This window comes from Anolis sagrei, chromosome 7, assembly GCF_037176765.1.
Source record: "Anolis sagrei isolate rAnoSag1 chromosome 7, rAnoSag1.mat, whole genome shotgun sequence".
In the NCBI taxonomy this organism is placed as follows: Eukaryota; Metazoa; Chordata; class Lepidosauria; order Squamata; family Dactyloidae; genus Anolis; species Anolis sagrei.
Window position 1 is genome coordinate 6,967,930 of NC_090027.1, and position 25,000 is coordinate 6,992,929.

General features: G+C 45.4%; 1 protein-coding gene across 2 annotated transcripts in view; it reads left to right on the forward strand.

Annotated features, from left to right (window-relative positions):
* The first annotated feature begins 4,094 nt into the window (after positions 1–4,094).
* The window catches only part of DPYSL2 (dihydropyrimidinase like 2), a 112,926-nt gene continuing 92,020 nt past the window's right edge, over positions 4,095–25,000 (forward strand). The window contains exon 1 of one of the 2 annotated variants that reach the window (XM_060787257.2): positions 4,095–4,517. In XM_060787257.2, the coding sequence (XP_060643240.2) occupies positions 4,218–4,517 (300 nt within the window). In that variant the 5' untranslated portion in view covers positions 4,095–4,217. The remainder of the gene's footprint in view (positions 4,518–25,000) is intronic. The other variant, XM_060787254.2, reaches the window with a different exon arrangement.

Below are 25,000 nucleotides of genomic sequence, written 5' to 3' on the forward strand. Positions count from 1 at the left end.
CCTGGTTCCCCTCAAAGAAGCCCTTGTTAATACACAGTGTTTGGTGGTCTTAGAAAAGCCTTTCTAGTATTTTAAATAGCTAGAGGGTTCCTGATTCTTTTAGTTTATGGTGGCAGCGAAGGTTTTAATAAAGAGACATCCCCTCAAACGCAATAAGTGCCAAAGTGGTGTGGATTCCTTATTAAAGGAGGGACAGCGGTGGGATCTGTTTGCCCCCTGTCCAGTCATATTGTTTGGCCATAAAGACTGTCTTTATGATAAGGGGTAGATGGTGGGATTGATCGCATTGCCATCTGCCTGGTTATTATAATTGGTGGGGCAGTGGTGGGATTGCTTGACCCCCTGCCCAGACGGCCATCGAGTGTATCTTTATAACTGGGAACTACTGATCTACACAGTTGGAATGAATGCTGTCTGATACCACTTAAATTGCCATGGCTCTTGCTATGGAATCACACGCTTGTAGTTTTACAAGCTCTTTAGCTTCCTCTGTTAAAGAGTGTTGGTGCTTCACAACATCTCATAACCTTGAGTCATGGCAATTAAAGCAGAGCCAAATTACATTTATTCTAAAGAGGAGCCCATAGGCCATCTTTATTTATTTAATGGATACTGATGCAGGAGTAAGATGGGTAGTGCTTACATCCAGCTGGCATGGTGCTGAAAGGACAGCGCCTCAAGACAACTAAGGAGGGCCTTTGGAGCTGGAGGGATGGAAGCAAGCCTTGGCACCCCAAATTTGGGCCACATTGGACACCCCGACACCAAGAATCTGCTTAAGCAACTGAGTGGGGGAAAGGAAGTGGCCTGAGACTGTTAGGAAGGGTGGGAGTTGACATCCAAAACACCTGGAGGGTCCAAGTTGGCCCACGCTTGGTCTAATGGATAATATCTCATCGTGACCTAGGTCAACTCTTTGGGGAGCCAAAGGTCTTCCCTCTACCCTCGCCTCCCAGGTGCCTCCAAAAGAGAAGAGGAAGGGGAGATCTGCTTTCCCTCTAAGCTTTCTCCTCTTCCCTCCCCATGTTGTTGTTTCTTCGTTCAGTCGCTTCCAACTCTTTGTGACCTCATGGACCAGCCCATGCCAGAGCTCCCTGTTGACTGTGGCCACCCCAGCTCCTTCAGAGTCAAGCCAGTCCCTTCAAGGATACCATCCATCCATCAATCTTGCCCTTGGTCGGCCCCTTTTCCTTTTTCCTTCCATTTTCCCCAGCATCATTGTCTTCTCCAAGCTTTCCTGTCTTCTCATGATGTGGCCAAAGGACTTCATCTTTGCCTCTATTATCCTTCCCTCCAGTGAGCAGTTGGGCTTTATTTCCTGGAGGGTGAACTGATTTGATCTTCTCGCGGTCCAAGGCACTCTCAGAATTTTCCTCCAACACCACAGTTCCAAAGCATCTTTCTTCCTTCGCTCAGTCTTCCTTATGGTCCAGCTCTCACATTCATAGGTTACTACAGGGAATACCATTGCTTTAACTATGTGGATCTTTGTTACCAATGTGATGTCTTTACTCTTCAACAATTTTCATCCCAGCCTGGCATTCGTCAAGCCCCGCACATCGCACTATGTGTTCTGCATACAAGTTGAATAGGGAGGGGGAGAGGATACAACCCTACAGTACACTTTTCCCATCTTGAACCAGTTTGTTGTTCCAGGTTTTAAGATCCCTCTTGAAAATTTCTAAGGTGGGGGGCCTTCCTAATCTCTCCGGGCAATGAGTTCCAGAGTCAGGGGTCCACTGAGGAGAAGGCTCTCTCCCTTGTGCTTACAAGATGAGCCTGTGATAATGGCAAGGGTGAAAGGAGAGCCTCCCCCGAGGATCTAAGAGCTCGGGCTGGTTCATGGAGAGAGTTCCGGTCAAACTACAGGAAAGGAGATTCCATCTGAACATTAGGATGAACTTCCTGACTGTGAGAGATGTTCAGCAGTGGAACTCTCTGCCCCGGAGTGTGGTGGAGGCTCCTTCTTTGGAGGCTTTGAAACAGAGGCTGGATGGCCATCTGTTGGGGGTGCTTTGAATGCAGTTTTCCTGCTTCTTGGCAGGAGTTTGGACTGGATGGCTCATGGGGTCTCTTCCAACTCTATGATTCTAAGTTCTTGGTGAGATGTATGGGGAGACCAAATCACCTTGTTTGTCTCCTGAGGAATCTGTATAATGTCCAAGTAGCAACAGCAAAAGGGAGTCCCCGGTGGTGCAGTGGGTTAAACCGCTGAGCTTGTTGACCCAAAGGTCACAAGTTCGAATCTGGAAAGTGGCGTGAGTTTGCGCCGTCAGCCCCAATTTCTGCCAACCTAGCAGTTCAAAAACATCCAAATGTGATTAGATCGATAGGTGCCGCTCCAGCAGGAAGGTAACGGCACTCCATGCAGTCATGCCAGCCACATGACCTTGGAGGTGTCTACAGACAACGCCGACTCTTTGGCTTAGAAATGGAGATGAGCACCAACCCCCAGAGTCAGACATGACTGGTCTTAATGTCAGGTGACAACTTTCCCTTAACAACAGTAAGACCTGACCTCCCTATGACTTCCTCTCATATACCTTGGGAAGTCTGATCTGGCCACAGTGGTCCACGTTCTTGTTACATCCCGAATAGACTACTGCAATGCTCTCTACGTGGGGTTGCCCTTGAAAACTGTTCGGAAACTTCAACTAGTCCAGCGAGAGGCAGCCAGACTGCTCACTGGAGCGACATACAGGGAGCATACCACCCACCTGTTGTGCCAGCTCCACTGGCTGCCGGTTCAGTTCCGAGCACAATTCAAGGTCCTGGTTTTGACCTACAAAACCCTGTACGGTTCCGGTCCAGTGTATCTGTCCGAACGTATCTCCCTCTACGTCCCACCCCAGAGTCTGAGATCATCTGGGGAGGCCCTGCTCTCGACCCCACCACTGTCACAAGTGAGGCTGGTGGGGACGAGGAGCAGGACTTTCTCGGTGGTGGCCCCTCACCTGTGGAACTCACTCCCGGGGGAAATCAGGGCATCATCATCCCTCCTCTCCTTCAGGAGGAGGGTGAAGACGTGGTTATGGGACCAGGCCTTTGGGCAATCTGGCAATTAAATAAGACAATCAGGCGAATAAGACCAACAGGATTGAGAAAGTGGAACTGAAAATTAGAACTATGAGTTAGCAAACGCTGACCATGTAGGAAGAGGAACTGGGTTTGTATTGGTTTTATTGATTTTATTGATTTTATTGGTATAATGCATGAATTGTTGTTAACTGTGAATTGATGTAATTTTGTGTTTTGATTGTTCTGTGATGCAGGCATCAAATTGTGCCTTTGCTTTTGTAAGCCGCCCTAAAAGCCGCCATAAAAGAACCCCGAAAAAAAATATACATGGTCCTCATCATGTCTCCTCTCAGCCTTTTCTTCTTCAGGCTAAACATCCCCAGCTCTTTAAGCCGCTCCTCATAGGGCTTGTTCTCCAGATCATTTGAGTCACCCTCCTCTGGACGCATTCCAGCTTGTCAATATCTCTTTTCAATAGTGGTGCCCAGAACTGGACACAACATTCCAGGTGCCACCCTTTATTATGACCCACCCAGTCCAAGGCTTGAGAGTGGTCCCCTCCCCATGCACCCCTCTTTTGTGCCAAGGCTGAGCCTCCAAGAGGAGAGGCGTGTGCGCCTTGGTGCCTTGCAGAGAGAAAGAAAGAAGGAGAAAGAGAAGGAGAAAGAAAGAAAGAAAGAAAGAAAGAAAGAAAGAAAGAAAGAAAGAAAGAAAGAAAGAAAGAGAGGTGGGTGTGGCAGGAGGGGAAAGCGCCCTTCCTGGCCGGGCTGGCAGCCTCTCTGGCAGGGAGGGGGGCTTGGGGAGGGCTCCTTAGCCAGCCACTCCCCCCTGGCCACTTGTGGCAGCTGCACTGCGCTTGGGGAAGGGTCTAGGGAAGGGCCCCCTCCTCCCTCTCCAAGCCCATTCGCCCCTTTGCGCCGGGCGCATCACTTCCGGATCAATTCTGCAGTATCCTTTCCCCACCCTTTTATCCCCTCCCCACTCCTTGAAAAATCAGCTGGAGGAGAGGAACTTGAACCCACCCACCCACCCACCCACGCGTGCCCACATCCCTCCTCCTCCTCCTCGCCCACCTCCCCTTTTTCCACTCACACTCACTCAGTGCCTCCAGCCGCACTCAACTTCTGTGCCTCTCCAAGCCTGCCTCTTCCTTCCATACAAAGGCTTTGGGGGGTCTTTGGAGAGCCCACCGCCCAGCCATGGCTGAGAAGGAGGAGGAGGTCCCGGCTTTCTTCAAGAACCTGGGCTCCGGCAGCCCCAAACCCCGGCAGAAATTCTGCGGCATGTTCTGCCCCGTGGAAGGCTCCCTGGAGAACAAGACCATCGACTTCGGGTCCCTCTCGGGGTCCCGCGGGGGGGCCAAGGGGGCCGTGGTGGCCCAGCAGAGGGACGTGGCTCACCTGGGCGGCAGGTGGGAGACCCCCGTGGAAGCAGGAGGCCGGAAGGTGGAGATCCGGAGAGCCACCGGCAAGGAAGCCCTGCAGAACCTCAGCGACAAGGTGAGCAAGGGGGAGGATGAGGAGGGCTGGGCTTGGGGGGTGATGAGGCTGCCTACCCAAAAGGATGAGCTTCTTCTCTGGTCTAAGATTCTTTTCTGGTCTGAGCTTCTTCTCTGGTCTAAGATTCTTCTCTTCTCTGGTCTGAGCTTCTTCTCTGGTCTAAGATTCTTCTCTTCTCTGATCTAAGGTTCTTTTCTGGTCTGAGCTTCTTTTCTGGTCTAAGCTTCTCTGGTCTGAGCGTCTTCTCTGGTCTGAGCTTCTTCTCTGGTCTAAGATTCTTCTCTTCTCTGATCTAAGGTTCTTCTCTGGTCTGAGCTTCTTTTCTGGTCTAAGCTTCTCTGGTCTGAGCGTCTTCTCTGGTCTGAGCTTCTTCTCTGGTCTAAGGTTCTTCTCTTCTCTGGTCTGAGTTCCTTCTCTGGTCTGAGCTTCTTCTCTGGTCTGAGCGTCTTCTCTGGTCTAAGGTTCTTCTCTTCTCTGGTCTGAGTTCCTTCTCTGGTCTGAGTTCCTTCTCTGGTCTAAGCTTCTTCTCTGGTCTGAGCTTCTTCTCTGATCTGAGCTTCTTCTCTAGTCTAAGCTTCTTCTCTGATCTGAGCTTCTTCTCTGGTCTAAGGTTCTTCTCTGGTCTGAGCTTCTTCTCTGATCTGAGCTTCTTCTCTGGTCTAAGCTTCTTCTCTGATCTGAGCTTCTTCTCTGGTCTAAGGTTCTTCTCTGGTCTGAGCTTCTTCTCTGATCTGAGCTTCTTCTCTAGTCTAAGCTTCTTCTCTGGTCTGAGGTTCTTCGCTAGTCTGAGGTTCTTCTCTGATCTGAGCTTCTTCTCTGGTCTAAGGTTCTTCTCTGGTCTGAGCTTCTTCTCTGGTCTGAGCTTCTTCTCTGGTCTGAGCTTCTTCTCTGGTCTGAACTTCTTCTCTGGTCTAAGCTTCTTGTCTGGTCTAAGCTTCTTGTCTGGTCTGAGCTTCTCTTCACTGGTCTAAGCTTCTTCTCTGGTCTGAGCTTCTTCTCTGGTCTGAGCTTCTTCTCTGGTCTAAGACTCTTCTCTGGTCTGAGGTTCTTCTCTAGTCTGAGTTTCTTCCCTGGTCTAAGCTTCTTCTCTGGTCTGAGCTTCTTCTCTGGTCTGAAGTTCTTCTCTGGTCTAAGCTTCTTCTCTGGTCTAAGCTTCTTGTCTGGTCTGAGCTTCTCTTCCCTGGTCTAAGCTTCTTCTCTGGTCTGAGCTTCTTCTCGGTTTAAGATTCTTCTCTGGTCTAAGCTTCTCTGGTCTGAGCGTTTTCTCTGGTCTGAGCGTTTTCTCTGATCTGAGCTTCTTCTCTGGTCTGAGCTTCTTCTCTGGTCTGAGCTTCTTCTCTTCTCTGGTCTAAGCTTCTTCTCTGGTCTGAGCTTCTTCTCTGGTCTAAGCTTCTTCTCTGGTCTGAGCTTCTTCTCTGGTCTAAGCTTCTTAGACCAGAGAAGAAGGATATCTGCTTGCCCATCCCCCTCCAAACACCCCACCTTGTCTTGCCCAGCACTTTTAATTTTAATTATTACATTTGGCCCGGCCATTGTTTTTAATTGCGTAATTGGGTGTTGTTAATTGTTATTGCTTTGTTTCTTTCTCTTTTTTTGAGTTATTGTGTTGTTGTCGCTGCTGTTTTTATTGTTGTATTTGGGCTCGGCCTCTTGTAGGCCGCACCGAGTCCTTCGGGAGATGGTAGCGGGGTACAAATAAAGGATTATTATTATTATTATTATTATTATTATTATTATTCTCTGGTCTAAGCTTCTTCTCTGGTCCCTAAAAAAGCCACATTGGTTAGAGCCCTTTTAGCAAGACGCAGATGTCCTTTTTTCCAAGGATCTTGGACAGGGGTGGGCAACTGTGGGAAGCTGTAGATCTGCATTAGTCCCCCCACAGGAGACCTCCTGCACCTGGTCCCACCAATAATAATAATAATAATAATAATAATAATAATAATAATAATAATAGGGTTGTTGTAGGTTTTTTCGGGCTATATGGCCATGTTCTAGAGGCATTCTCTCCTGATGTTTTGCCTGCATCTATGGCAAGCATCCTTATGACCATATAGCCTGAAAAAACCTACAACAACCCAGTGATTCTGGCCATGAAAGCCTTCGACAATACAACAACAACAACAACAATAATAATGTAAGGCCACCTTACTTGGATCTGTGCGCATCATTCGAAAATACATCACTCTGTCCTAGACACTTGGGAATTGTTCGACTTGTGATTTTGTGATACAAAATCCAACATATAGATCTTGTTTACTGTGACATACTGTGTTATTGTGTCAGTATAATAATAATAAGAAGAAGATCGAATTGCAAAGACTCTGGCACAAACCAGTCAAGGTGGTCCCAGTGGTGATCATCACACTGGGTGCATTGCCTCAAGACCTTGGCCTGCACTTCAACACAATCGGCACTGACAAAATTACCATCTGCCAGCTGCAGAAGACCACCTTACAGGGATCTGCACACATTATTTGCCGATACATCACACAGTCCTAAACACTTGGGAAGTGTCCGATGTGCAATCCAATGCAATAGCCAGCAGATTGATCTTTGTTTGCTGTGGACTCATCTTGTTGTGTTTCTAGTAGTAGTAGTAGTAGTAGTAGTAGGAGTAGTAATAGTCCTAGACACTTGGGAAGTGTCTGACGTGTGATCCAATACAATAGCCAGCAGGGTGATCTTTAGGCTTGGGCAATCCATGGTTCTAAATGGTTCTAAAGTACTTACAAAACTAAAGTTCTGGTGGTGAAAATTTCAGAACTCTAACAAAACTTTCAAAATTTAATTATTATTTCATTATTGGTGATTTTAATGACAGATCCAATTAGGAGCTGCCATTCATTATGAAATTTTGAGAGTTTTGTTAGAGTTCTGAAATTTTCACCACCAGAACTTTAGTTTTGTAAGTACTTTAGAACCATTTAGAACCATGGATTGCCCAAGCCTAGTGATCTTGTCTGCTGTGGACTCATCTTGTTGTGTTTCTAATAATAATAATAATAATAATAATAATAATAGTCCTAGACACTTGGGAAGTGTCCAACGTGTGATCCAATGCAACAGCCAGCAGGGTGATCTTGTCTGCTGTGGACTCATCTTGTGATAATAATAATAATAATAATAATAATAATAATAATAATAATAGAATAATAGTCCCACGGTGGTCCACGCTCTTGTTACATCCCAGATAGATTACTGCAACGCACTCTACATGGGGGTTGCCTTTGAAGACTGTTCGGAAACTTCAATTAGTCCAGTGGGAGGCAGCTAGATTGCTCACTGGAGCATCATACAGGGAGCATACCACCCCTCTGTTATGTCAGCTCCACTGGCTGCCGATCCAGTTCCGAGCACAATTCAAAGTGCTGGTTTTGACTTACAAAACCCTATAAGTTTCCGGCCCAGCGTACCTGTCTGAACGCATCTCCCTCTACGTTCCACCTCGGAGTTTGAGATCCTCTGGGGAGGCCCTGCTCTCACCCCGCCTCTGTCACAAGTGAGGTTGGCGGGGACGAGGAGCAGGGCCTTCTCAGTGGTGGCCCCTCACCTATGGAATTCACTCCCTGGGGAAATTAGATCAGCGACATCCCTCCTTTCCTTTAGAAAGAAATTAAAAACATGGATGTGGGACCAGGCGTTTGGGCAATCTGGCAGATAAATAAAGGACTACGATGATGGATAGGAATAGACAATGTGGAACGAAGTATGGACTCTGAGTTGGCGAACGCTGTGCTTGAGATTGGCTATTGACTGTGATATATATTGTTGTTTTAATTGTTTAACTGTTTAACTGCTGTTTTTATACGTTTATTGTATTATTGTGTAGGCATCGAATTGTGCCATTTTGTAAGCCGCCCTGAGTCCCCCCTCGGGGGTTGAGAAGGGCGGGGTAGAAGTATACAAAATAAATAAGTAAATAAGAGACGTTGGAAGTGTGCGACATGTGATCCAATACAATAGCCAGCAGGGCAATCTTGTCTACTGTGGACTCATCTTATTGTGTCTCTAATAATAATAATAATAATAATAATAATAATAATAATAATAGTCCTAGACACTTGTGAAGTGTCCGACGTGTGATCTCACAACCTCTGACAATGCCTGCCATAGATGTGGGCAAAACGTCAGGAGAGAATGCTTGTGGACCATGGCCATTCAGCCCAGAGGACTCACAGCAACCCAGTGATTCCAGCCATGAAAGCCTTTGACAACACAATAATTATATATATATATAAAAACTCAGTTAACCAGCACTGAGGGAGATTGGTCGATTTGGAAGAGACCATCCCGTCCACCTCTCTGCCATGCCAAATAAACTTGTTGGACTATGTTTCCCATGATCTCTTCCATTCCTATTGGTTCTGCTGGCCGAGGGCAACAACTGGAAGGCCACAGTTGCCCAACCCAGCTCGAAAGTCAGGACATGCATTACCAAGCTATTGCTTTCTTGCAACACTGAATAGAATAGGACTTTGGAGCAAATTGTTGGCAGGCTTCAGTGATGGTCTGGAATACAAAATAGTGGGATGCAAGGATGGGAAAAGGGTGTGTCCATCTCCATGCTCAGACCTCTAAAGATGTCATCTATAAAGGCCTCTCCTTGGTATTTATTATTTATTTATTCTAAACATCTATATTCTGCCCTTCTTACCCCACAGGGGACTCAGAGCAGTTTGCAATATATCTACGGCAAACCTTCAATGCCAGACCATAAGACCATAAATATATTATACAAACATTAAAATCACTTATATTCACATTAAAAGTTGCTTAAAAACCATCTCAGGGCACCATTTTGCCTCATGGCACTGCCCCAAAGGCTTGGTCCCACAGCCAGGTCTTCACCATCCTTCTGAAGAACAGGAGGGAGGGGGCTAATCATTCCACTTTGTGGCCCCATTTCTGAAGGTTGGCTCTGCATCTCGTGGTGCCAGAGCACAGTCTGTTCAGCGCCTTCCAAGTCGCCCAGTTTTCTGTGTGCCCAGGGGGGAGTCTCTCATTTGGTATCAGCCAGGGATTGAGGTTTTGGGTCTGAGCCTGCCACTTTTGGACTCTCGCTTGCTGGGGTGTTCCATTGAGTGTCTCTGTGGATCTTAGAAAACTATTTCTTGATTTAAGTCATTGACGTGCTGGCTGGTACACAAACAGGGGATGGGCTGGAGATGTCTCTGTCTTGGTCCTTTCACTATTGGCTGCTACTTCCCGGCAGATGTCAGGTGGTGCAATACCGGCTAAGCAGTGAAATTTCTCCAGTGGTGTAGGGTGCAGACACCCCGTGATAATGCAACATGTCTCATTCAGAGCCACATCCAGTTTTAGCATGGTGAGATGTGTCCCACACGGGGCATGCGTACTCAGCAGCAGAGTAGCATAGTGCAAGGGCAGATGTCTTCACTGTGTCTGGTTGTGATCCCCAGGCTGTGCCAATCAGCTTTTGTATGATATTGTTTCTGGCACCCACTTTTTACTTGATATTCAGGCAGTGCTTCTTGTAGGTCAGAGCACGGTCCAGAGTGACTCCCAGGTATTTGGGTGCGCTGCAATGCTCCAGTGGGATTCCTTCCCAGGTGATCCTCAGAGCCCGGGATGCTTCTCTGTTCTTGAGATGAAAAGCACGTCTGTGTTTTAGATGGATTAGGGATCAGCTGGTTTTCCCAGTAGTAGGCAGTAAGAGCACCTAGAGCTTCGGAGAGCTTCTGTTCAAAGCTCCCTGCTTGAGCAGTAATGGCACGATCATCAGCATAGATGAAGCTCTGTGTCCCTTCTGGCAGTGGCTGGTCATTTGTGTAGATGTTGACCATGGATGGAGCAAGCACGCTCCCCTGAGGCAGGCCGTTCTTCTGTTTCCGCCATCTGCTTCTCTAGCCCTGGAACTCAACAAAAAAGCTCTTGTTTTGTAGCAGGTTTCCTATGAGGCGGGTGAGGTGGTAGTCCTTTGTGATACTATACATTTTTCTCAGGAGGAGGCGGTGGTTCACGGTATCATAGGCTGCTGACAGGTCTATGAAGACAGCTCCTGTGATCTGCTGCCTTTCAAAGCCATCTTCTATGTGCTGAGTCAGGTTCAGCACTTGCGACGTGCAGCTTTTGCCTTTCCTGAAGCCAGCTTGCTGTGGGATCAGACAGGGGTCTATTTCCCCCCCAAGATGGCTCAAGATCATTAAATATGGTTTTCTATGGTCGAGCAGATGGCCACTACTGGATGGCATATGTTCTGTATCAGAAACTAGATCTGATGTGGTCTATCCAGTGCAATTTTCTGAATCAGCACCCCAAATAACCAAACCAAATCTAAAGTTGATCAAAAATTGATTTGGGGTTCAGAATGCTCTGTGGTTGTAGGTGAACTATACATCCCAGCAACTACAACTCCCAAATGACAAAATGTCAAGGTCTACTTTCCCCAAATCCCAACAACTACAACTCCGAAATGCCAAGATCCTATTTTCCCCAAACTCCACCAGTGTTCACATTTGGGCATACTGAGTATTCGTGTAGAGTTTGGTCCAGATCCATCATTGTTTGAGTCCACAGTGATCTCTGGATGTAGGTGAACTACAACTCCAAAAAACAAAGGACACTGCCTACCAAACCCACAGTCATGGGGGTTCTGTGTGAGAAGTTTGTCCCACTTCTATCATTGGTGGGGTCCAGAATGCTCTTTGATTGTAGATGAACTATACATCCCATCAACTACAAATCCCAAATGGCAAGGTCTACTTTCCCCAAACTCCACCAGTGTTCACGTTTGTCCATATTGAGTATTGGTGCCAAGTTTGGTCCAGATCCATCATTGTTTGAGTCCACAGTGATCTCTGGATGTAGGTGAACTACAACTCCAAAAAACAAAGGACACTGCCCACCAAACCCACAGTCATGGGAGAACCGTGTGCCAAGTTATTATTATATTATTATTATTATTATTATTATTATTATTATTATTACCTTTATTTGTACCCCACTAGCATCTCCCGAAGGACTCGATGCAGCTTACAAAGGCCAAAGCCTCAAAACACAACATAACAATACACAACCTAAAGCAAATTAAAAACAGTTAAAGCAATATTAAACAACAAGCAATAAACAATACACCAGGACAGAATAAAAATGGGCCGGGCTAGAGTAATGGGTACAGATTTATTTTTTTGTCGTGTCAGGAGTGACTCCTGGTGTGAGAGAATCAGCCGTCTGCAAGGACGTTGCCCAGGGGACGCCTGGATGATTTGATGTTCTTATCATCCTTGTGGGAGGCTTCTCTCATGTCCCTGCATGAGGAGCTGGAGCTGATAGAGGGAGCTCATCTGCCTCTCCCCGGATTTGAACCTGCGACCTGTCGGTCTTCAGTCCTGCCGGCACAGGGGTTGAACCCACTGCGCCACCGGGGGCTCCGTGTACAGATACACGGAGTACAGATTAAAAGTGCTGATGTGACAGGTGATATGTAAGGATTATAGGGTAAGTGCAGTGTTTGGTTCAATTCCATCATTGGTGGGGTTCAAAATGCTCTTTGATTGTAGGTGAACTATAAATCCCAGCAACTACAACTCCCAAATGACAAAATCATTTTTTTTAGTGAAGGACATACATTGGGTTGTTAGGTGTCTTCTGTCCAAATTTGATGTCAATTCGTCCAGTGGTTTTTGAGTTCTGTTAATTCCACAAACGGACATTACATTTTTGTTTATATAGATTGAAAAACATTTAACCTACTATTTCCTCAATTAATGTAATTTTATTAGTATCGATTTTGTGCTGTCGCACACTGGGCCTGTGCATAAGACTGTAGACAGGACATAAATTCTGTCTGCCCAAAGGGACGCCGGGGCTGCCTCAGATTAAGAGCCTTTGGATTTCCTTAAAACAGAGTCTTTAGATTGCTTAAAGCAGGGGTCCCCAAACTACGGCACGCGGGCCGTATGCGGCCCGCCGTGGGCATTACTCTGGCCCGCCTGGCCTGGCCTGGCCACGCCCATCCAGCGCCACTCTGAAAATTTGGGACACCCTCTGCTCCGGCCGCTCTCCCTGTGTGGAAGGAAGAAGCCTCCCAGCTGCAGAGGACTGGAGAACAAGCCCTATGAGGAGCGGCTTAGGGAACTGGGCATGTTTAGCCTGAAGAAGAGAAAGCTGAGAGGAGATATGATAGCCATGTATAAATATGTGAGAGGAAGCCACAGGGAGGAGGAGGGAGCAAGCTTGTTTTCTGCTTCTTTGGAGACTAGGACGCAGAACAATGGATTCAAACTACAAGAGAGGAGATTCCATCTGAACATGAGGAAGAACTTCCTGACTGTGAGAGCCGTTCAGCAGTGGAACTCTCTGCCCCAGAGTGTGGTGGAGGCTCCTTCTTTGGAAGCTTTTAAGCAGAGGCTGGATGGCCATCTGTCAGGGGTGATTTGAATGCAATATTCCTGCTTCTTGGCAGAATGGGGTTGGACTGGATGGCCCAGGAGGTCTCTTCCAACTCTTTGGTTCTATGATTCTATGATTCCCTTCCACACAGGGAGAGCAGCTGGAGCAGAGGGTGTCCCAAAGTGATGGAGCGGCGCCGGGTGGGCGTGGCCAGGGAATGCCGGCGTTCCCTGGCCACGCCCACCCACCGCTGCTCAGTCACTTTGGGACACCCTTTGCTCCGGCTGCTCTACTCTCCGCGGCCACGAGGCCCAGTTTGCAGGTTTACTATAAATCCCAGCAAATACAACCCCCAAACACCACCAGTGTTCACATTTGGACATATTGAGTATCAGTGCCAAGTTTGGTCCAGATCTATCACTGAGTCAACAGTGATTTATGGAGGCAGGTGAACTACAACTCCAAAACGAAAGGACACTGCCCACCAAACCCTTCTTGTATTTTCTGTTGGTCATGGGAGAACTGCGTGCCAAGTTTGGTTCAATTCAATCGTTGATGGGGTTCAGAATGCTCTTTGATTGTAGGTGAACTATAAATCCCAGCAACTGCAACTCCCAAATAACAAGATTCTATTTTCCCCAAACTCCACCAGTGTTCAAATTTGGGCATATTGAGTATTTGTGCCAAGTTTGATTCCGATCCATCATTGTTTGAGTCCACAATGATCTCTGAATGTAGGTGAACAACAACTCCAAAACCAAAGGACACTGCCCACCAAAACCTTCCTGTATTTTCTGTTGGTCATGGAAGAACTGCGTGCCAAGTTTGGTTCAATTCCATCGTTGATGGGGTTCAGAATGCTCTTTGATTGTAGGTGAACTATAAATCCCAGCAACTACAACTCCCAAATGACAAAATCAATGTTTGAGTGAAGGACATACATTGAGTTGTTAGGTGTCTTGTGTCCAAATTTGGTGTCAATTCGTCTAGTGGTTTTTGAGTTCTGTTAATCCCACAAACGAACATGACATTTTTATTTATATAGAAGTGTGGGTTTTTGTTTTTTGATTTTTTGGGGGGGGGGGGGTTGCACTGCAAATAATATATGTGCAGAGTCCATAGGAATTCATTCATATTTTTTTTTTCAAATTATAATCCGGCCCTCCAACAGTTTGCGGGACTGTGACCCGGCCCTCGGTTCAAAAAGTTTGGGGACCCCTGGCTTAAAGGTTTAACAAAGTTCTTTATTATTGAAAATAAACAGGTACTTTAAGGCTTTCTTAACAGTCTATTGGCTCTCTCTCAATCTTGTCCACAGGGAACAGGCACTATCTTCATAACTGTATACTAACTAATGGGGAAATCCTTAACTTCTAATCTGGGCAGTCTGTCTTTGCCTCTGTTGGCGTGGAGCCCCTGCACCCGGTACCAACTGTGCCTGGCTTCCGCGAGAGACCCTTACCAAGCAGAGCTTTGTAGACTTCCAGGGGAAAAGACAAGGAATTCAGGCTTTGGTGATGGCTGACTGAAGTCCCTCAGTGAAGGAGCTGTAAACTGTATAATCCTCGGCCAAGCTATGGGACCTTTCTCCCTGGCCAAGCTGCAGAAGGCAAAGCTTTCTACAGGAGCTCTTGGTTTTATGTCCTGCATGAAAGGCTTCTCTGTGTGGACTGACCCAAAATGGCTCCTATTCCCTCCAAAAACCCCAAAAGGGGGCGGGACCAGGGAACCTAACTATAATTGACAGGTGGCTTGCCCTATGATTGCAGCCAAAAGAAGCCACCTATCTGCAGAGTCCCTGAAACTTAGGACTGCAACAAACATTCAATGCAAAGCAAACGAAATTGGAGCTCCTGGTACAGCTGTACCTGCACAGATTTTAAGAGTCAATAAGTTTTCCCAATTTTTTGTAGTGACTTAGGCGATCCCTCGCTTTCCGAGGATGATTGTCTTCCAATATTCTTCTGGGTCCGTATGTGGCTGTGGAGCCCTATTCTTGCTCTGCATCTTCTTCCGCAGTGAGGGCATCGGTTTCCAGGTGGAAGGCGGTCTCGGCCGGGGTTGGCTTGACGCGCCTTCCTCTTGGCACGTTTCTCTTTTTCACCCTCCACTCGTGCCTCCTCAAATTCTGCAGCACTGCTGGTCACAGCTGACCTCCAGCTGGAGCGGCCAAGGGCCAGGGCTTCCCAGTTCTCAGTGTCTATGCCAGAGTTTTTAAGGTTGGCTTTGAGCCCATCTTTCAATCTCTTTTCCTGTCCTCCAACATTCCGTTTTCCGTTTTTGAGTTCAGAGTAGAGCAGCTGCTTTGGGAGATGGTGGTCGGGCATTCGGACGACATGGCCGGTCCAGCAGAGTTGGTGGCGGAGGACCATCGCTTCAATGCTGGTGGTCTTTGCTTCTTCCAACACGCTGACGTTTGTCCGCTTGTCTTCCCAAGAGATTTGCAGGATTTTCCGGAGGCAGCGCTGATGGAATCGTTCCAGGAGTTGCATGTGACGTCTGTAGACAGTCCACGTCTCACAGGCATAGAGCAGGGTTGGGAGGACAATAGCTTTATAGACAAGCACCTTGGTCTCCCTACGGATGCCCTGGTCCTCAAACACTCTCTGCTTCATTCGGAAAAATGCTGCACTCGCAGAGCTCAGGCAGTGTTGTATTTCGGCGTCGATGTTTATTTATTTATTTATTTATTTACTATTCTTGTATACCGCTGTATCTCAAGCCCGAGGGCGACTCACAGCGGTTTCCAGACAGCAAACAGCAAAGACAATAAAAACAACAATAATCAATATGCAAAACAGTTAAATTACACATTTCCATTACTAGCTAATAAACCATCATCAATACACAGTTATCACAATCGCCTCATCATCCAAGCGTGATCCAAATTCGTCGTCTATTGTTCCGTTCCTATGTTCAATTTACCAGAGATTGCACTGAATTACTCAAACGCCTGCACAAACATCCAGGTCTTCAACTTTCTACGGAATGTCATGAGAGATGGTGCCAGCCTAACATCTACAGGAAGGGCGTTCCACAGCCGAGGAGCCACCACCGAGAAGGCCCTATCTCTCGTCCCCGCCAACCATGCTTGAGAGGCTGGCGGGATCGAGAGCAGGGCCTCCCCGGAAGATCTCAAGGTCCGGGTGGGTTCATAGGCCGAGATGCGGTCAGCTAGGTATCTTGGGCCGGAACTGTTTAGGGCTTTATAGGCCAGTACCAACACCTTGAATTGGGCCCGGTAGCAAATCGGCAGCCAGTGGAGCTGGTGCAACAGGGGGGTTGTGTGCTCCCTGCGCTCCGCTCCTGTTAGAATCATGGCTGCCGAGCGTTGGACTAGTTGCAGCTTCCGAGCCGTCTTCAGGGGCAGCCCCACGTAGAGAGCGTTGCAGTAGTCTAGGCTTTTGTGGAGAGGTGGCTGCCAAGGGAGCAGAAATGGTCCACATTTTCTAATGTTACACCATTAAGCTGTATCACTGGCATTGGAGAGGGGATGGCTGGTGACTGCTGGAAAAGCACCTTGGTTTTTTCAATGTTCAATGACAAGGTGAGCTTATCGTATGCTTCTGCGAAGGTGTTTAGAGTGGCTTGTAGATCTTCTTCTGAATGAGCACAGAAGAATGTGTGCATTTTGTAGTAAATTAAGGTGCCTTGGCTTATATTCGTGTTGGCTTATACTTGAGTCTGTACGGTAAGTTCTCTACAGGATTCCAGCTGCTTTCTGAAAAATGGCAAAGTAACAAATTGCTTTTTTAAAATGGTAACTATAACAGTAGTTGAAATGCTTTGGAAGGGATGTGTCATCTTAATTGCAACTACCGGTAATTATATTTTCAATTTATCATTCCAATTCTGCTTTTTCCTGGCAATGAGCACACAATGGCTCATGCCTTTGCTTTGGGAAGCAGAGCTGGAGAGAGTCAGGTAGCATCCTTCCCGAAGTGGAGCCTGAGCAGCCTCAAAGAAAGCTTCTCTGGGCTGCCGGCCAAGAGATATTGCCAGACGCTGCACTTTCCTCCCCTGTTAAAAGAGCTCCCGTTTGCAGCTTTGAAGTTCAGAGGGAGCGAAGTCTACCGGCACGCGACAAATTTCCACTTTCAAGGCGAAATGTGCCTTTTTGTAATATTTCTGCTGGCTCAGCAGCTTTAGTCTAATCTGAATCATAACCTGGAAAGGTCAACTGACACACCGCCAGTGTAGGTATGTCACAATTACATCTCTGTATTGTCGAAGGCTTTCATGGCTGGAATCACTAGGTTCTTGTGGGTTTTTTCGGGCTATAGAGCCATGTTCTAGAGGCATTTCTCCTGACGTTTCGCCTGCATCTATGGCAAGCATCCTCAGAGGTTGTGAGGTCTGTTGGAAGTGGGAAAAATGGGTTTATATATCTGTGGAATGGCTGGGGTGGGGCAAGGAGCTCTTCCCTGCTGCAGTTAGGTGTGAATGTTTAGCTGATCACCTTCATTAGCATTTGAAGGCCTGCCTGAGCCTGGGAAAATCTGTTGCTGGGAGGTGTTGATCTGTGTCTGGTTTTTTCCTCTCTGTTGTTTAGCTGTTATAATTTGTGATGTTTCAGTTTGGTTTCTGGAGGCTGAAACATTACTCAGTAGCATTCCAGTTGCCAGCAGAATGGATCTCCTTTCCCTGAGGCAACCAATGCCTGGTAAAGTAGGAAAATGGGTTCATATATCTGTGGAATGGCTGGGGTGGGGCAAGGAGCTCTTCCCTGCTGCAGTTAGGTGTGAATGTTTAGCTGATCACCTTCATTAGCATTTGAAGGCCTGCCTGAGCCTGGGAAAATCTGTTGCTGGGAGGTGTTGATCTGTGTCTGGTTTTTTCCTCTCTGTTGTTTAGCTGTTATAATTTGTGATGTTTCAGTTTGGTTTCTGGAGGCTGAAACATTACTCAGTAGCATTCCAGTTGCCAGCAGAATGGATCTCCTTTCCCTGAGGCAACCAATGCCTGGTAAAGTAGGAAAATGGGTTCATATATCTGTGGAATGGCTGGGGTGGGGCAAGGAGCTCTCCCCTGCTGCAGTTAGGTGTGAATGTTTAGCTGATCACCTTCATTAGCATTTGAAGGCCTGCCTGAGCCTGGGAAAATATATATATAAACCCATTTTTCCTACTTCCAACAGACCTCACAACCTCTGAGGATGCTTGCCATAGATGCAGGCGAAACGTCAGGAGAAATGCCTCTAGAACATGGCTCTATAGCCCGAAAAAACCCACAAGAACCTAATTACATCTCTGCTTGGCTTATTTTACGTATCATTCTATCACCACGTCTCATGGTGGCAAACCTTGACAAAAATGATACAAACCATTTAAATCAACATTTCGCAACCTGGGGATCGGGAACCCTGGGGGGTGTCGGAGGGGTCACCAAAGACCATCAGAAAACACAGTATTTTCTGTTGGTCATGGGGGTTCTGTGTGGGAAGTTTGGCCCAATTCTATCGTTGGTGGGGTTCAGAATGTTCTTTGATTGTAGGTGAACTATAAATCCCTGCAACTACAACTCCCAAATGTCAAGGTCTATTTCCCTTAAACACCATCTGTGTTTACATTTGGGCATATTTCGTGTCCAGGCCAAGTTTGGTTCGGTTCCATCTTTGTTTGAGTCCACAATGCTCCCTGGATGTAGGTGAACTACAACTTCAAAACTCAAGGTCAATGCCCAACAAACCCCTTCCGGTATTTTCTGTTGGTCATGGGAGTTCTCTATGGGAAGTTTGGCCCAATTCTATTATTGGTGGGATTCGACAACTCTCAAATTTCAAGGTCTATTTTCTCCAAACTCCACCAGTGTCCACAGTTGGGCATATTGAATATTCATGCCAAATTTGGTCCAGATCTATCATTGTTGAGTCCACAGTGTTCACTAGATGGAGGTGAACTACAACTCCAAAACTCAAGGTCAATGCCCACCAAACCCTTCCAGTATTTTCTCTTGGTCATGGGAGCTCTGTTTGCCAAGTTTGGTTCAACTCTATCGTTTGTAGAGTTCAGAATGCTCTTTGATTTTAGATGAACTATAAATCCCACCAAATACAACTCCCAAATGACAAAATAATCCAACACCACCCCCAATATTCAAATTTGGACGTATCGGGTATTTGCCAAATTTGGTCCAGGAAATGAAAATACATCCTGCATATCATATATTAACATTACAATTCATAACAGTAGCAACTACAACTCTCAAATTTCAATGTCTATTTTCTCCAAACTCCACCAGTGTCCACAGTTGGGCATATTGAATATTCATGCCAAATTTGGTCCAGATCTATAATTGTTTGAGTCCACAATGTTCACTGGATGTAGGTGAACCACAACTCCAAAACTCAAGGTCAATGCCCACCAAACCCTTCTAGTGTTTTCTTTTGGTCATGGGGGTTCTGCGTGGGAAGTTTGGTCCACCTCTATCATTGGTGGGGTTTAGAACGCTCTTTGATTGTTGGTGAACTATAAATCCCAGCAACTACAACTCCCAAATGTCAATATATAATTGTCCTTCTTTAGGGGTCCCTTTCAAATCTATGATACTATATCTGTCAAGTACATATGTGTGTGTGTGTGAATCATATATATCTGTCTATATCTATGGCTGGATGGCTCTTTATCAGGAGGGCGTTGATTATATTATTTTCATGCCCTGGTGAAGGAAGTTGGACTGGATGGCCTTCAGGCAGCATTTCTCAACCTGGGGATCCGGACCCCCGGTGAGCCATGAGGGGGTGTCAGAAAGGTCACCAAGACCATTGGAAAACACAGTATTTTCTGTTGGTCATGGGAGTTTTGATTGCCAAGTTTGATTCAATTCCATCATTGGTGAGGTTCAGAATGCGCTTTGGTTCTAGGTGAACTATAAATCCCGGCAATTACAATTCCAAAATGCCAAGGTCTATTTTCCCCAAACTCCACCAGTGTTCACATTTGGGCCTTTTGAGTATTTGTGCCAAGTTTGGTCCAGATCCATCATGGTTTGAGTCCACAGTAATCTCTGGATGGAGGTGAACTACAGCTCCCAAACTCAAGATCAATGACCATCAAATCCTTCCAGTATTTTCTGTTGGTCATGGGAGTTTTGATTGCCAAGTTTGATTCAATTCCATCATTGGTGAGGTTCAGAATGCTCTTTGGTTCTAGGTGAACTATAAATCCCGGCAATTACAATTCCAAAATGCCAAGGTCTATTTTCCCCAAACTCCACCAGTGTTCACATTTGGGCATATGGAGTATTCGTGCCGAGTTTGGTCCAGATCCATCCTTGTTTGAGTCCACAGTGCTCTCTGGATGTAGGTGAACTACAACTCCAAAACTCAAGGTCAACGATCAAACCCTTCTAGTGTTTTCTGTTAGTCATGGTAGTTTTGTGTGCCAAGTTTGGTTCAATTCCATCATAGGCGGTGTTCAGAGTGCTCTTTGATTGTAGGTGAACTATAAATCCCAGCAACTACAACTCCTCAATGACAAAATCAATCCCCCCTAACCTCACCAATATTCAAATTTGGGTGTATCAGGTCGCAGTGGTTTCAGTAAGTGAGTGACGATACTGCAAATCCCACCATCCGTGGCAAGTGTGGTCCAGATCCATTGTTGGTTGGGTTTGCAGTGCTCCCTGGATGTAGGTGAACTACAACTCTTATAAATCAAGGTCAGCCCCCCCCCCCCACCCCACACACCTCTTGTTCAGTTGCTGATCAATTCCTGTTGAGGCAGTGGGCGGGGTCATGCAAATTCCACCCCAATGGAGAGAGAGAAGAAAGAGGGGTGCTTTGATTGTGCTTTTATTCCACGACAGAAGGGAGTTGAATTGCATGATCCTTGATAATTATTGTTATTGTTTCAAAGGCTGGGTGACCATCTGTTAGGGGTGCTTTGATTGTGATTTTTCCTGCATGGCAGAAGGGGGTTGGACTGGATGGCCCCTGGGGTCTTCCACTGAAATACTGATGAGTTTATGTTGGTTAAAATGGTAAATATCTTCATTTTAAATACTGTATTATTCTGTCTTCCTTTCTGCACTGCACATGAGATATGTGCAGCGCGCATAGGAATTGGTTCATGTTTATTTCAATCAGTTCACACAAAAATAATAATTTTCCATTCATCTGCCATTGGTCCAGCCATCTATCAAATTTTAAAACACAATGTGTGGATAGATAGATAGATATAAATACTCTGGTTTCTCTTCAGATTATATACATTACTAGCTGTACCTGCCACGCATTGCTGTGGCCAAACTTCCTTCTCTCTTTCTCTCCCTTCCTTCCTCCCTCCCTTCCTCCCTCCCTCCCTCCCTCCCTTCCTTCCTTCCTTCCTTCCTTCCTTCCTTCCTTCCTTCCTTCCTTTCTTTCCTTCCCTCCCTCTTTCCTTCCCTCCACACTTTTCTTTCCCTTCTCCTTTCTTCCTTCTCTACCTCTTCCTTCCTTCCTTCTTTTGCTCTTTGGTTCCATCCTCCCTTCTCTCTTTCCTTCCTTCCTTCCCTCCCTCCCTCTCTCTCTCTTTCTTTCCTTCTGTCCCTCTCTCTTTCCTTCCTCCCTTCTTTATTTCTTCCTCCTTCTTTTGCTCATTGGTTCCATCCTTCCTTCTCTCTTTTCCTTCCTTCCCTCCCTCTTTCTCTCCTTCAGACCCTCCCTCTTTCTTTCCTTCCTTCCTTCCTTCCTCCTTCCTTCCTTCTTTTGCTCTTTGGTTCCATCCTCCCTTCTCTCTTTCCTTCCTTCCTTCCCTCCCTCCCTCCCTCTCTCCTTCTTTCCTTCTGTCCCTCTCTCTTTCCTTCCTTCCTTCTTTATTTCTTCTCCCTCCCTCCCTCCCTTTTTTTGCTCATTGGTTCCATCCTTCCTTCTCTCTTTTCCTTCCTTCTCTCCCTCTTTGTCTCCTTCAGTCCCTCTCTCTTTCTTTCTTTCCTTCCTTCCTTCCTCCTTTTGCTCTTTGGTTCCATCCTCCCTTCCCTCTTTCCTTCCTTCCTTCCCTCCCTCTCTCCTTCTTTCCTTCTGTCCCTCTCTCTTTCCTTCCTCCCTTCTTTATTTCTTCCTCCTTCCTTCTTTTGCTCATTGGTTCATCCTTCCTTCTCTCTTTTCCTTCCTTCCCTCCCTCTTTCTCTCCTTCAGTCCCTCTCTCTTTCTTTCCTCCCTCCCTCCTTCCTTCTTTTGTTCTTTGGTTCCATCCTCCCTTCTATCTCTCTTTCCTTCCTTCCCTCTTTCTCTACTTCTTTCCTTCTGTCCCTCTCTTTCCTTCTCTTCCTTCCTCTCTCCCTCCCTCCTTCCTTTGCTCTTTGGTTCCATCCTTCCTTCTCTCTTTCTTTCCTTCCCTTCCTCTTTCTCTCCTTTTTTCCTTCAGTCCCTCTCTTTCTTCCCTCCCTCCCTCCCTCCCTCCTTCTTTTGCTCTTCAGTTCCATCCTTCCCTCTCTCTTTCTTTCCTTCCTTCTCTCTCTCTCCTTCTGTTCCTTCTGTCCCTCCTTCCTTCCTTCCTTCCTTCCTTCCTTCCTTCCTTCCTTCCTTCCTTCCTTCCTTCCTTCCTTCCTTCCTTCCCTCCCTCCCTCCCTCCCTCCCTCCCTCCCTCCCTCTTTCCTGCATACCCCCTTTTTCTTTCCTTCCCTTATTCTCTCCTTTCTTCCTTCTCTACCTCTTTCTCTCCTTCCTTGCTTCTCTGCTTTTCCCCCCTCCTTTTTTCGTATTTGACTCTGGGAGTTGGTGCTCATCTCCATTTCTAAGCTGAAGAGCTGGCATTGTCCATAGACACCTCCAAAGTCATGTGGTCAGCATGATTGCATGGAGCGTCTTTACCTTCCCACTGCACGTTTCCCAACTGCTAGGTTGGCAGAAGCTAGGGTTAACAGTGGGAGCTCACCCCAGTCCCTGGATTCGAACCGCCGACCTTTTGGTCTCCAAGTTCAGCAGCTCAGTGGTTTAACCTGCTGTGCCACCAGGGGCTCCATTATATAGGTACTAAAATATAATAAATATAAATATACAACAATATATAAAATAGTATAATAAATATAAATATATACAATAATATATAAATTGTTGTATATATTTATACTACATTGTCTATAAAGCTATTGTCCTCCCAACCCTGCACTATGCCTGCGAGACGTGGACTGTCTACAGACGTCACATGCAACTCCTGGAACGATCCCATCAGCGCTGCCTCCGGAAAATCCTGCAAATCTCTTGGGAAGACAAGCGGACAATTTTTAATTTTTTTAAAATTAATTTCTTTATACAGCTGACAAAACAATACAATACGAACCTTAGCCATCTAAAAGATAATCTCAAAAACTGTTTACAATTTTTATGGCTAAGATACAGCCATAGCGGACAAATGTCAGTTTGCTGGAAGGAGCAAAGACCACCAGCATTGAAGCGATGGTCCTCCGCCATCAACTCCGCTGGGCCGGCCACGTTGTCCAGATGCCTGACCACCGTCTCCCAAAGCAGTTGCTCTACTCCGAACTCAAGAACGGAAAACGGAATGTCGGCGGGCAGGAAAAGAGATTGAAAGACGGGCTCAAAGCCAACCTTAAAATCTCTGGCATAGACACTGAGAACTGGGAAGCCCTGGCCCTTGAGCGCTCCAGTTGGAGGTCAGCTGTGACTAGCAGTGCTGCAGAATTTGAAGAGGCACGAATGGAGGGTGAAAGAGAGAAACGTGCCAGGAGGAAGGCGTGTCAAGCCAATCCCGACCGAGACCGCCTTCCACCTGGAAACCAATGCCCTCACTGCAGGAGAACATGCAGGTCAAGAATAGGGTTCCACAGTCACCTACGGACCCACCGCCAGGACGCTGATCTTGGAAGACTATCCTACTCGGACAACGAGGAAATGCCTAAGAATATAATAAATATAAATATATAATAATATGGAGCCTCCGGTGGCACAGTGGGTTAAACCGCTGAGCTGCTGAACTTGTTGACCGAAAGGTTGCAGGTTCAAATCCGGAGAGCAGCGTGAGCCCCAGCTTCTGCCAACCTAGCAATTCGAAAACATGCAAATATGAGTAGATCTATAGGTACTGCTCCAGCAGGAAGGTAACGGTGCTCCTTGCAGTCATGCTGGCCACATGACCTTGGAGGTGTCTACGGACAACGCTGGCTCTTCAGCTTAGAAATGGAGATGAGCACCACACCCCAGAGTCGGACACGACTGGCCTTAATGTCAGGTGAAAACTTTTACCTTTTCCTTTTACTATATAATAATATATAAAATAATATAAATATAAATATACAATAATATATGGGCACACTTTTGGATATACAACACATAGGGAATATTTTGTAAATATTTTGTAACTAATATTTTGCTAATTTTGAGCTGTGTATATATAAAATAATATAAATATAAATGTACTATAATATATGCTCACACTTTTGGATATACAAGACAGAATATTTTGTAAATATTTTGTAATTAATATTTTGCTAATTTTGAGCTGTGTAGATATATATAAAATATAAATATACAATAATATATAAAATAGTGTAATAAATATACAATAATATATAAAATAATATAAATATAAATATACAATAATATATAAAATAATATAAATATAAATATACAATAATATATAAAATAATATAAATATACAGTAATATATGGGCACACTTTTGGATATACAACACATAGGGAATATTTTGTAAATATTTTGTAATTAATATTCTGCTTATTTTGAGCAGTGTAGATATTTATAAAATAATATATACAATAATATATAAAATAGTGTAATAAATATATAATAATATATAAAATAATATAAATATAAATATACAATAATATATAAAATGATATAAATATACAATAATATATGGGCACACTTTTGGATATACAACACATAGGGAATATTTTGTAAATATTTTGTAATTAATATTTTGCTAATTTTGAGCTGTGTAAATATATATAAAATAATATAAATATAAATATACAATAATATATGCATACACTTTTGTATATACAACACAAAGAAAATATTTTGTAAATATTTTGTAATTAATATTTTGCTAATTTTGAGCTGTGTAGGTATATCTAAAATAATATAAATATACAAGAATATATAAAATAGTGTAATAAATATACAATAATATATAAAATAATATAAATATACAATAATATATGGACACAC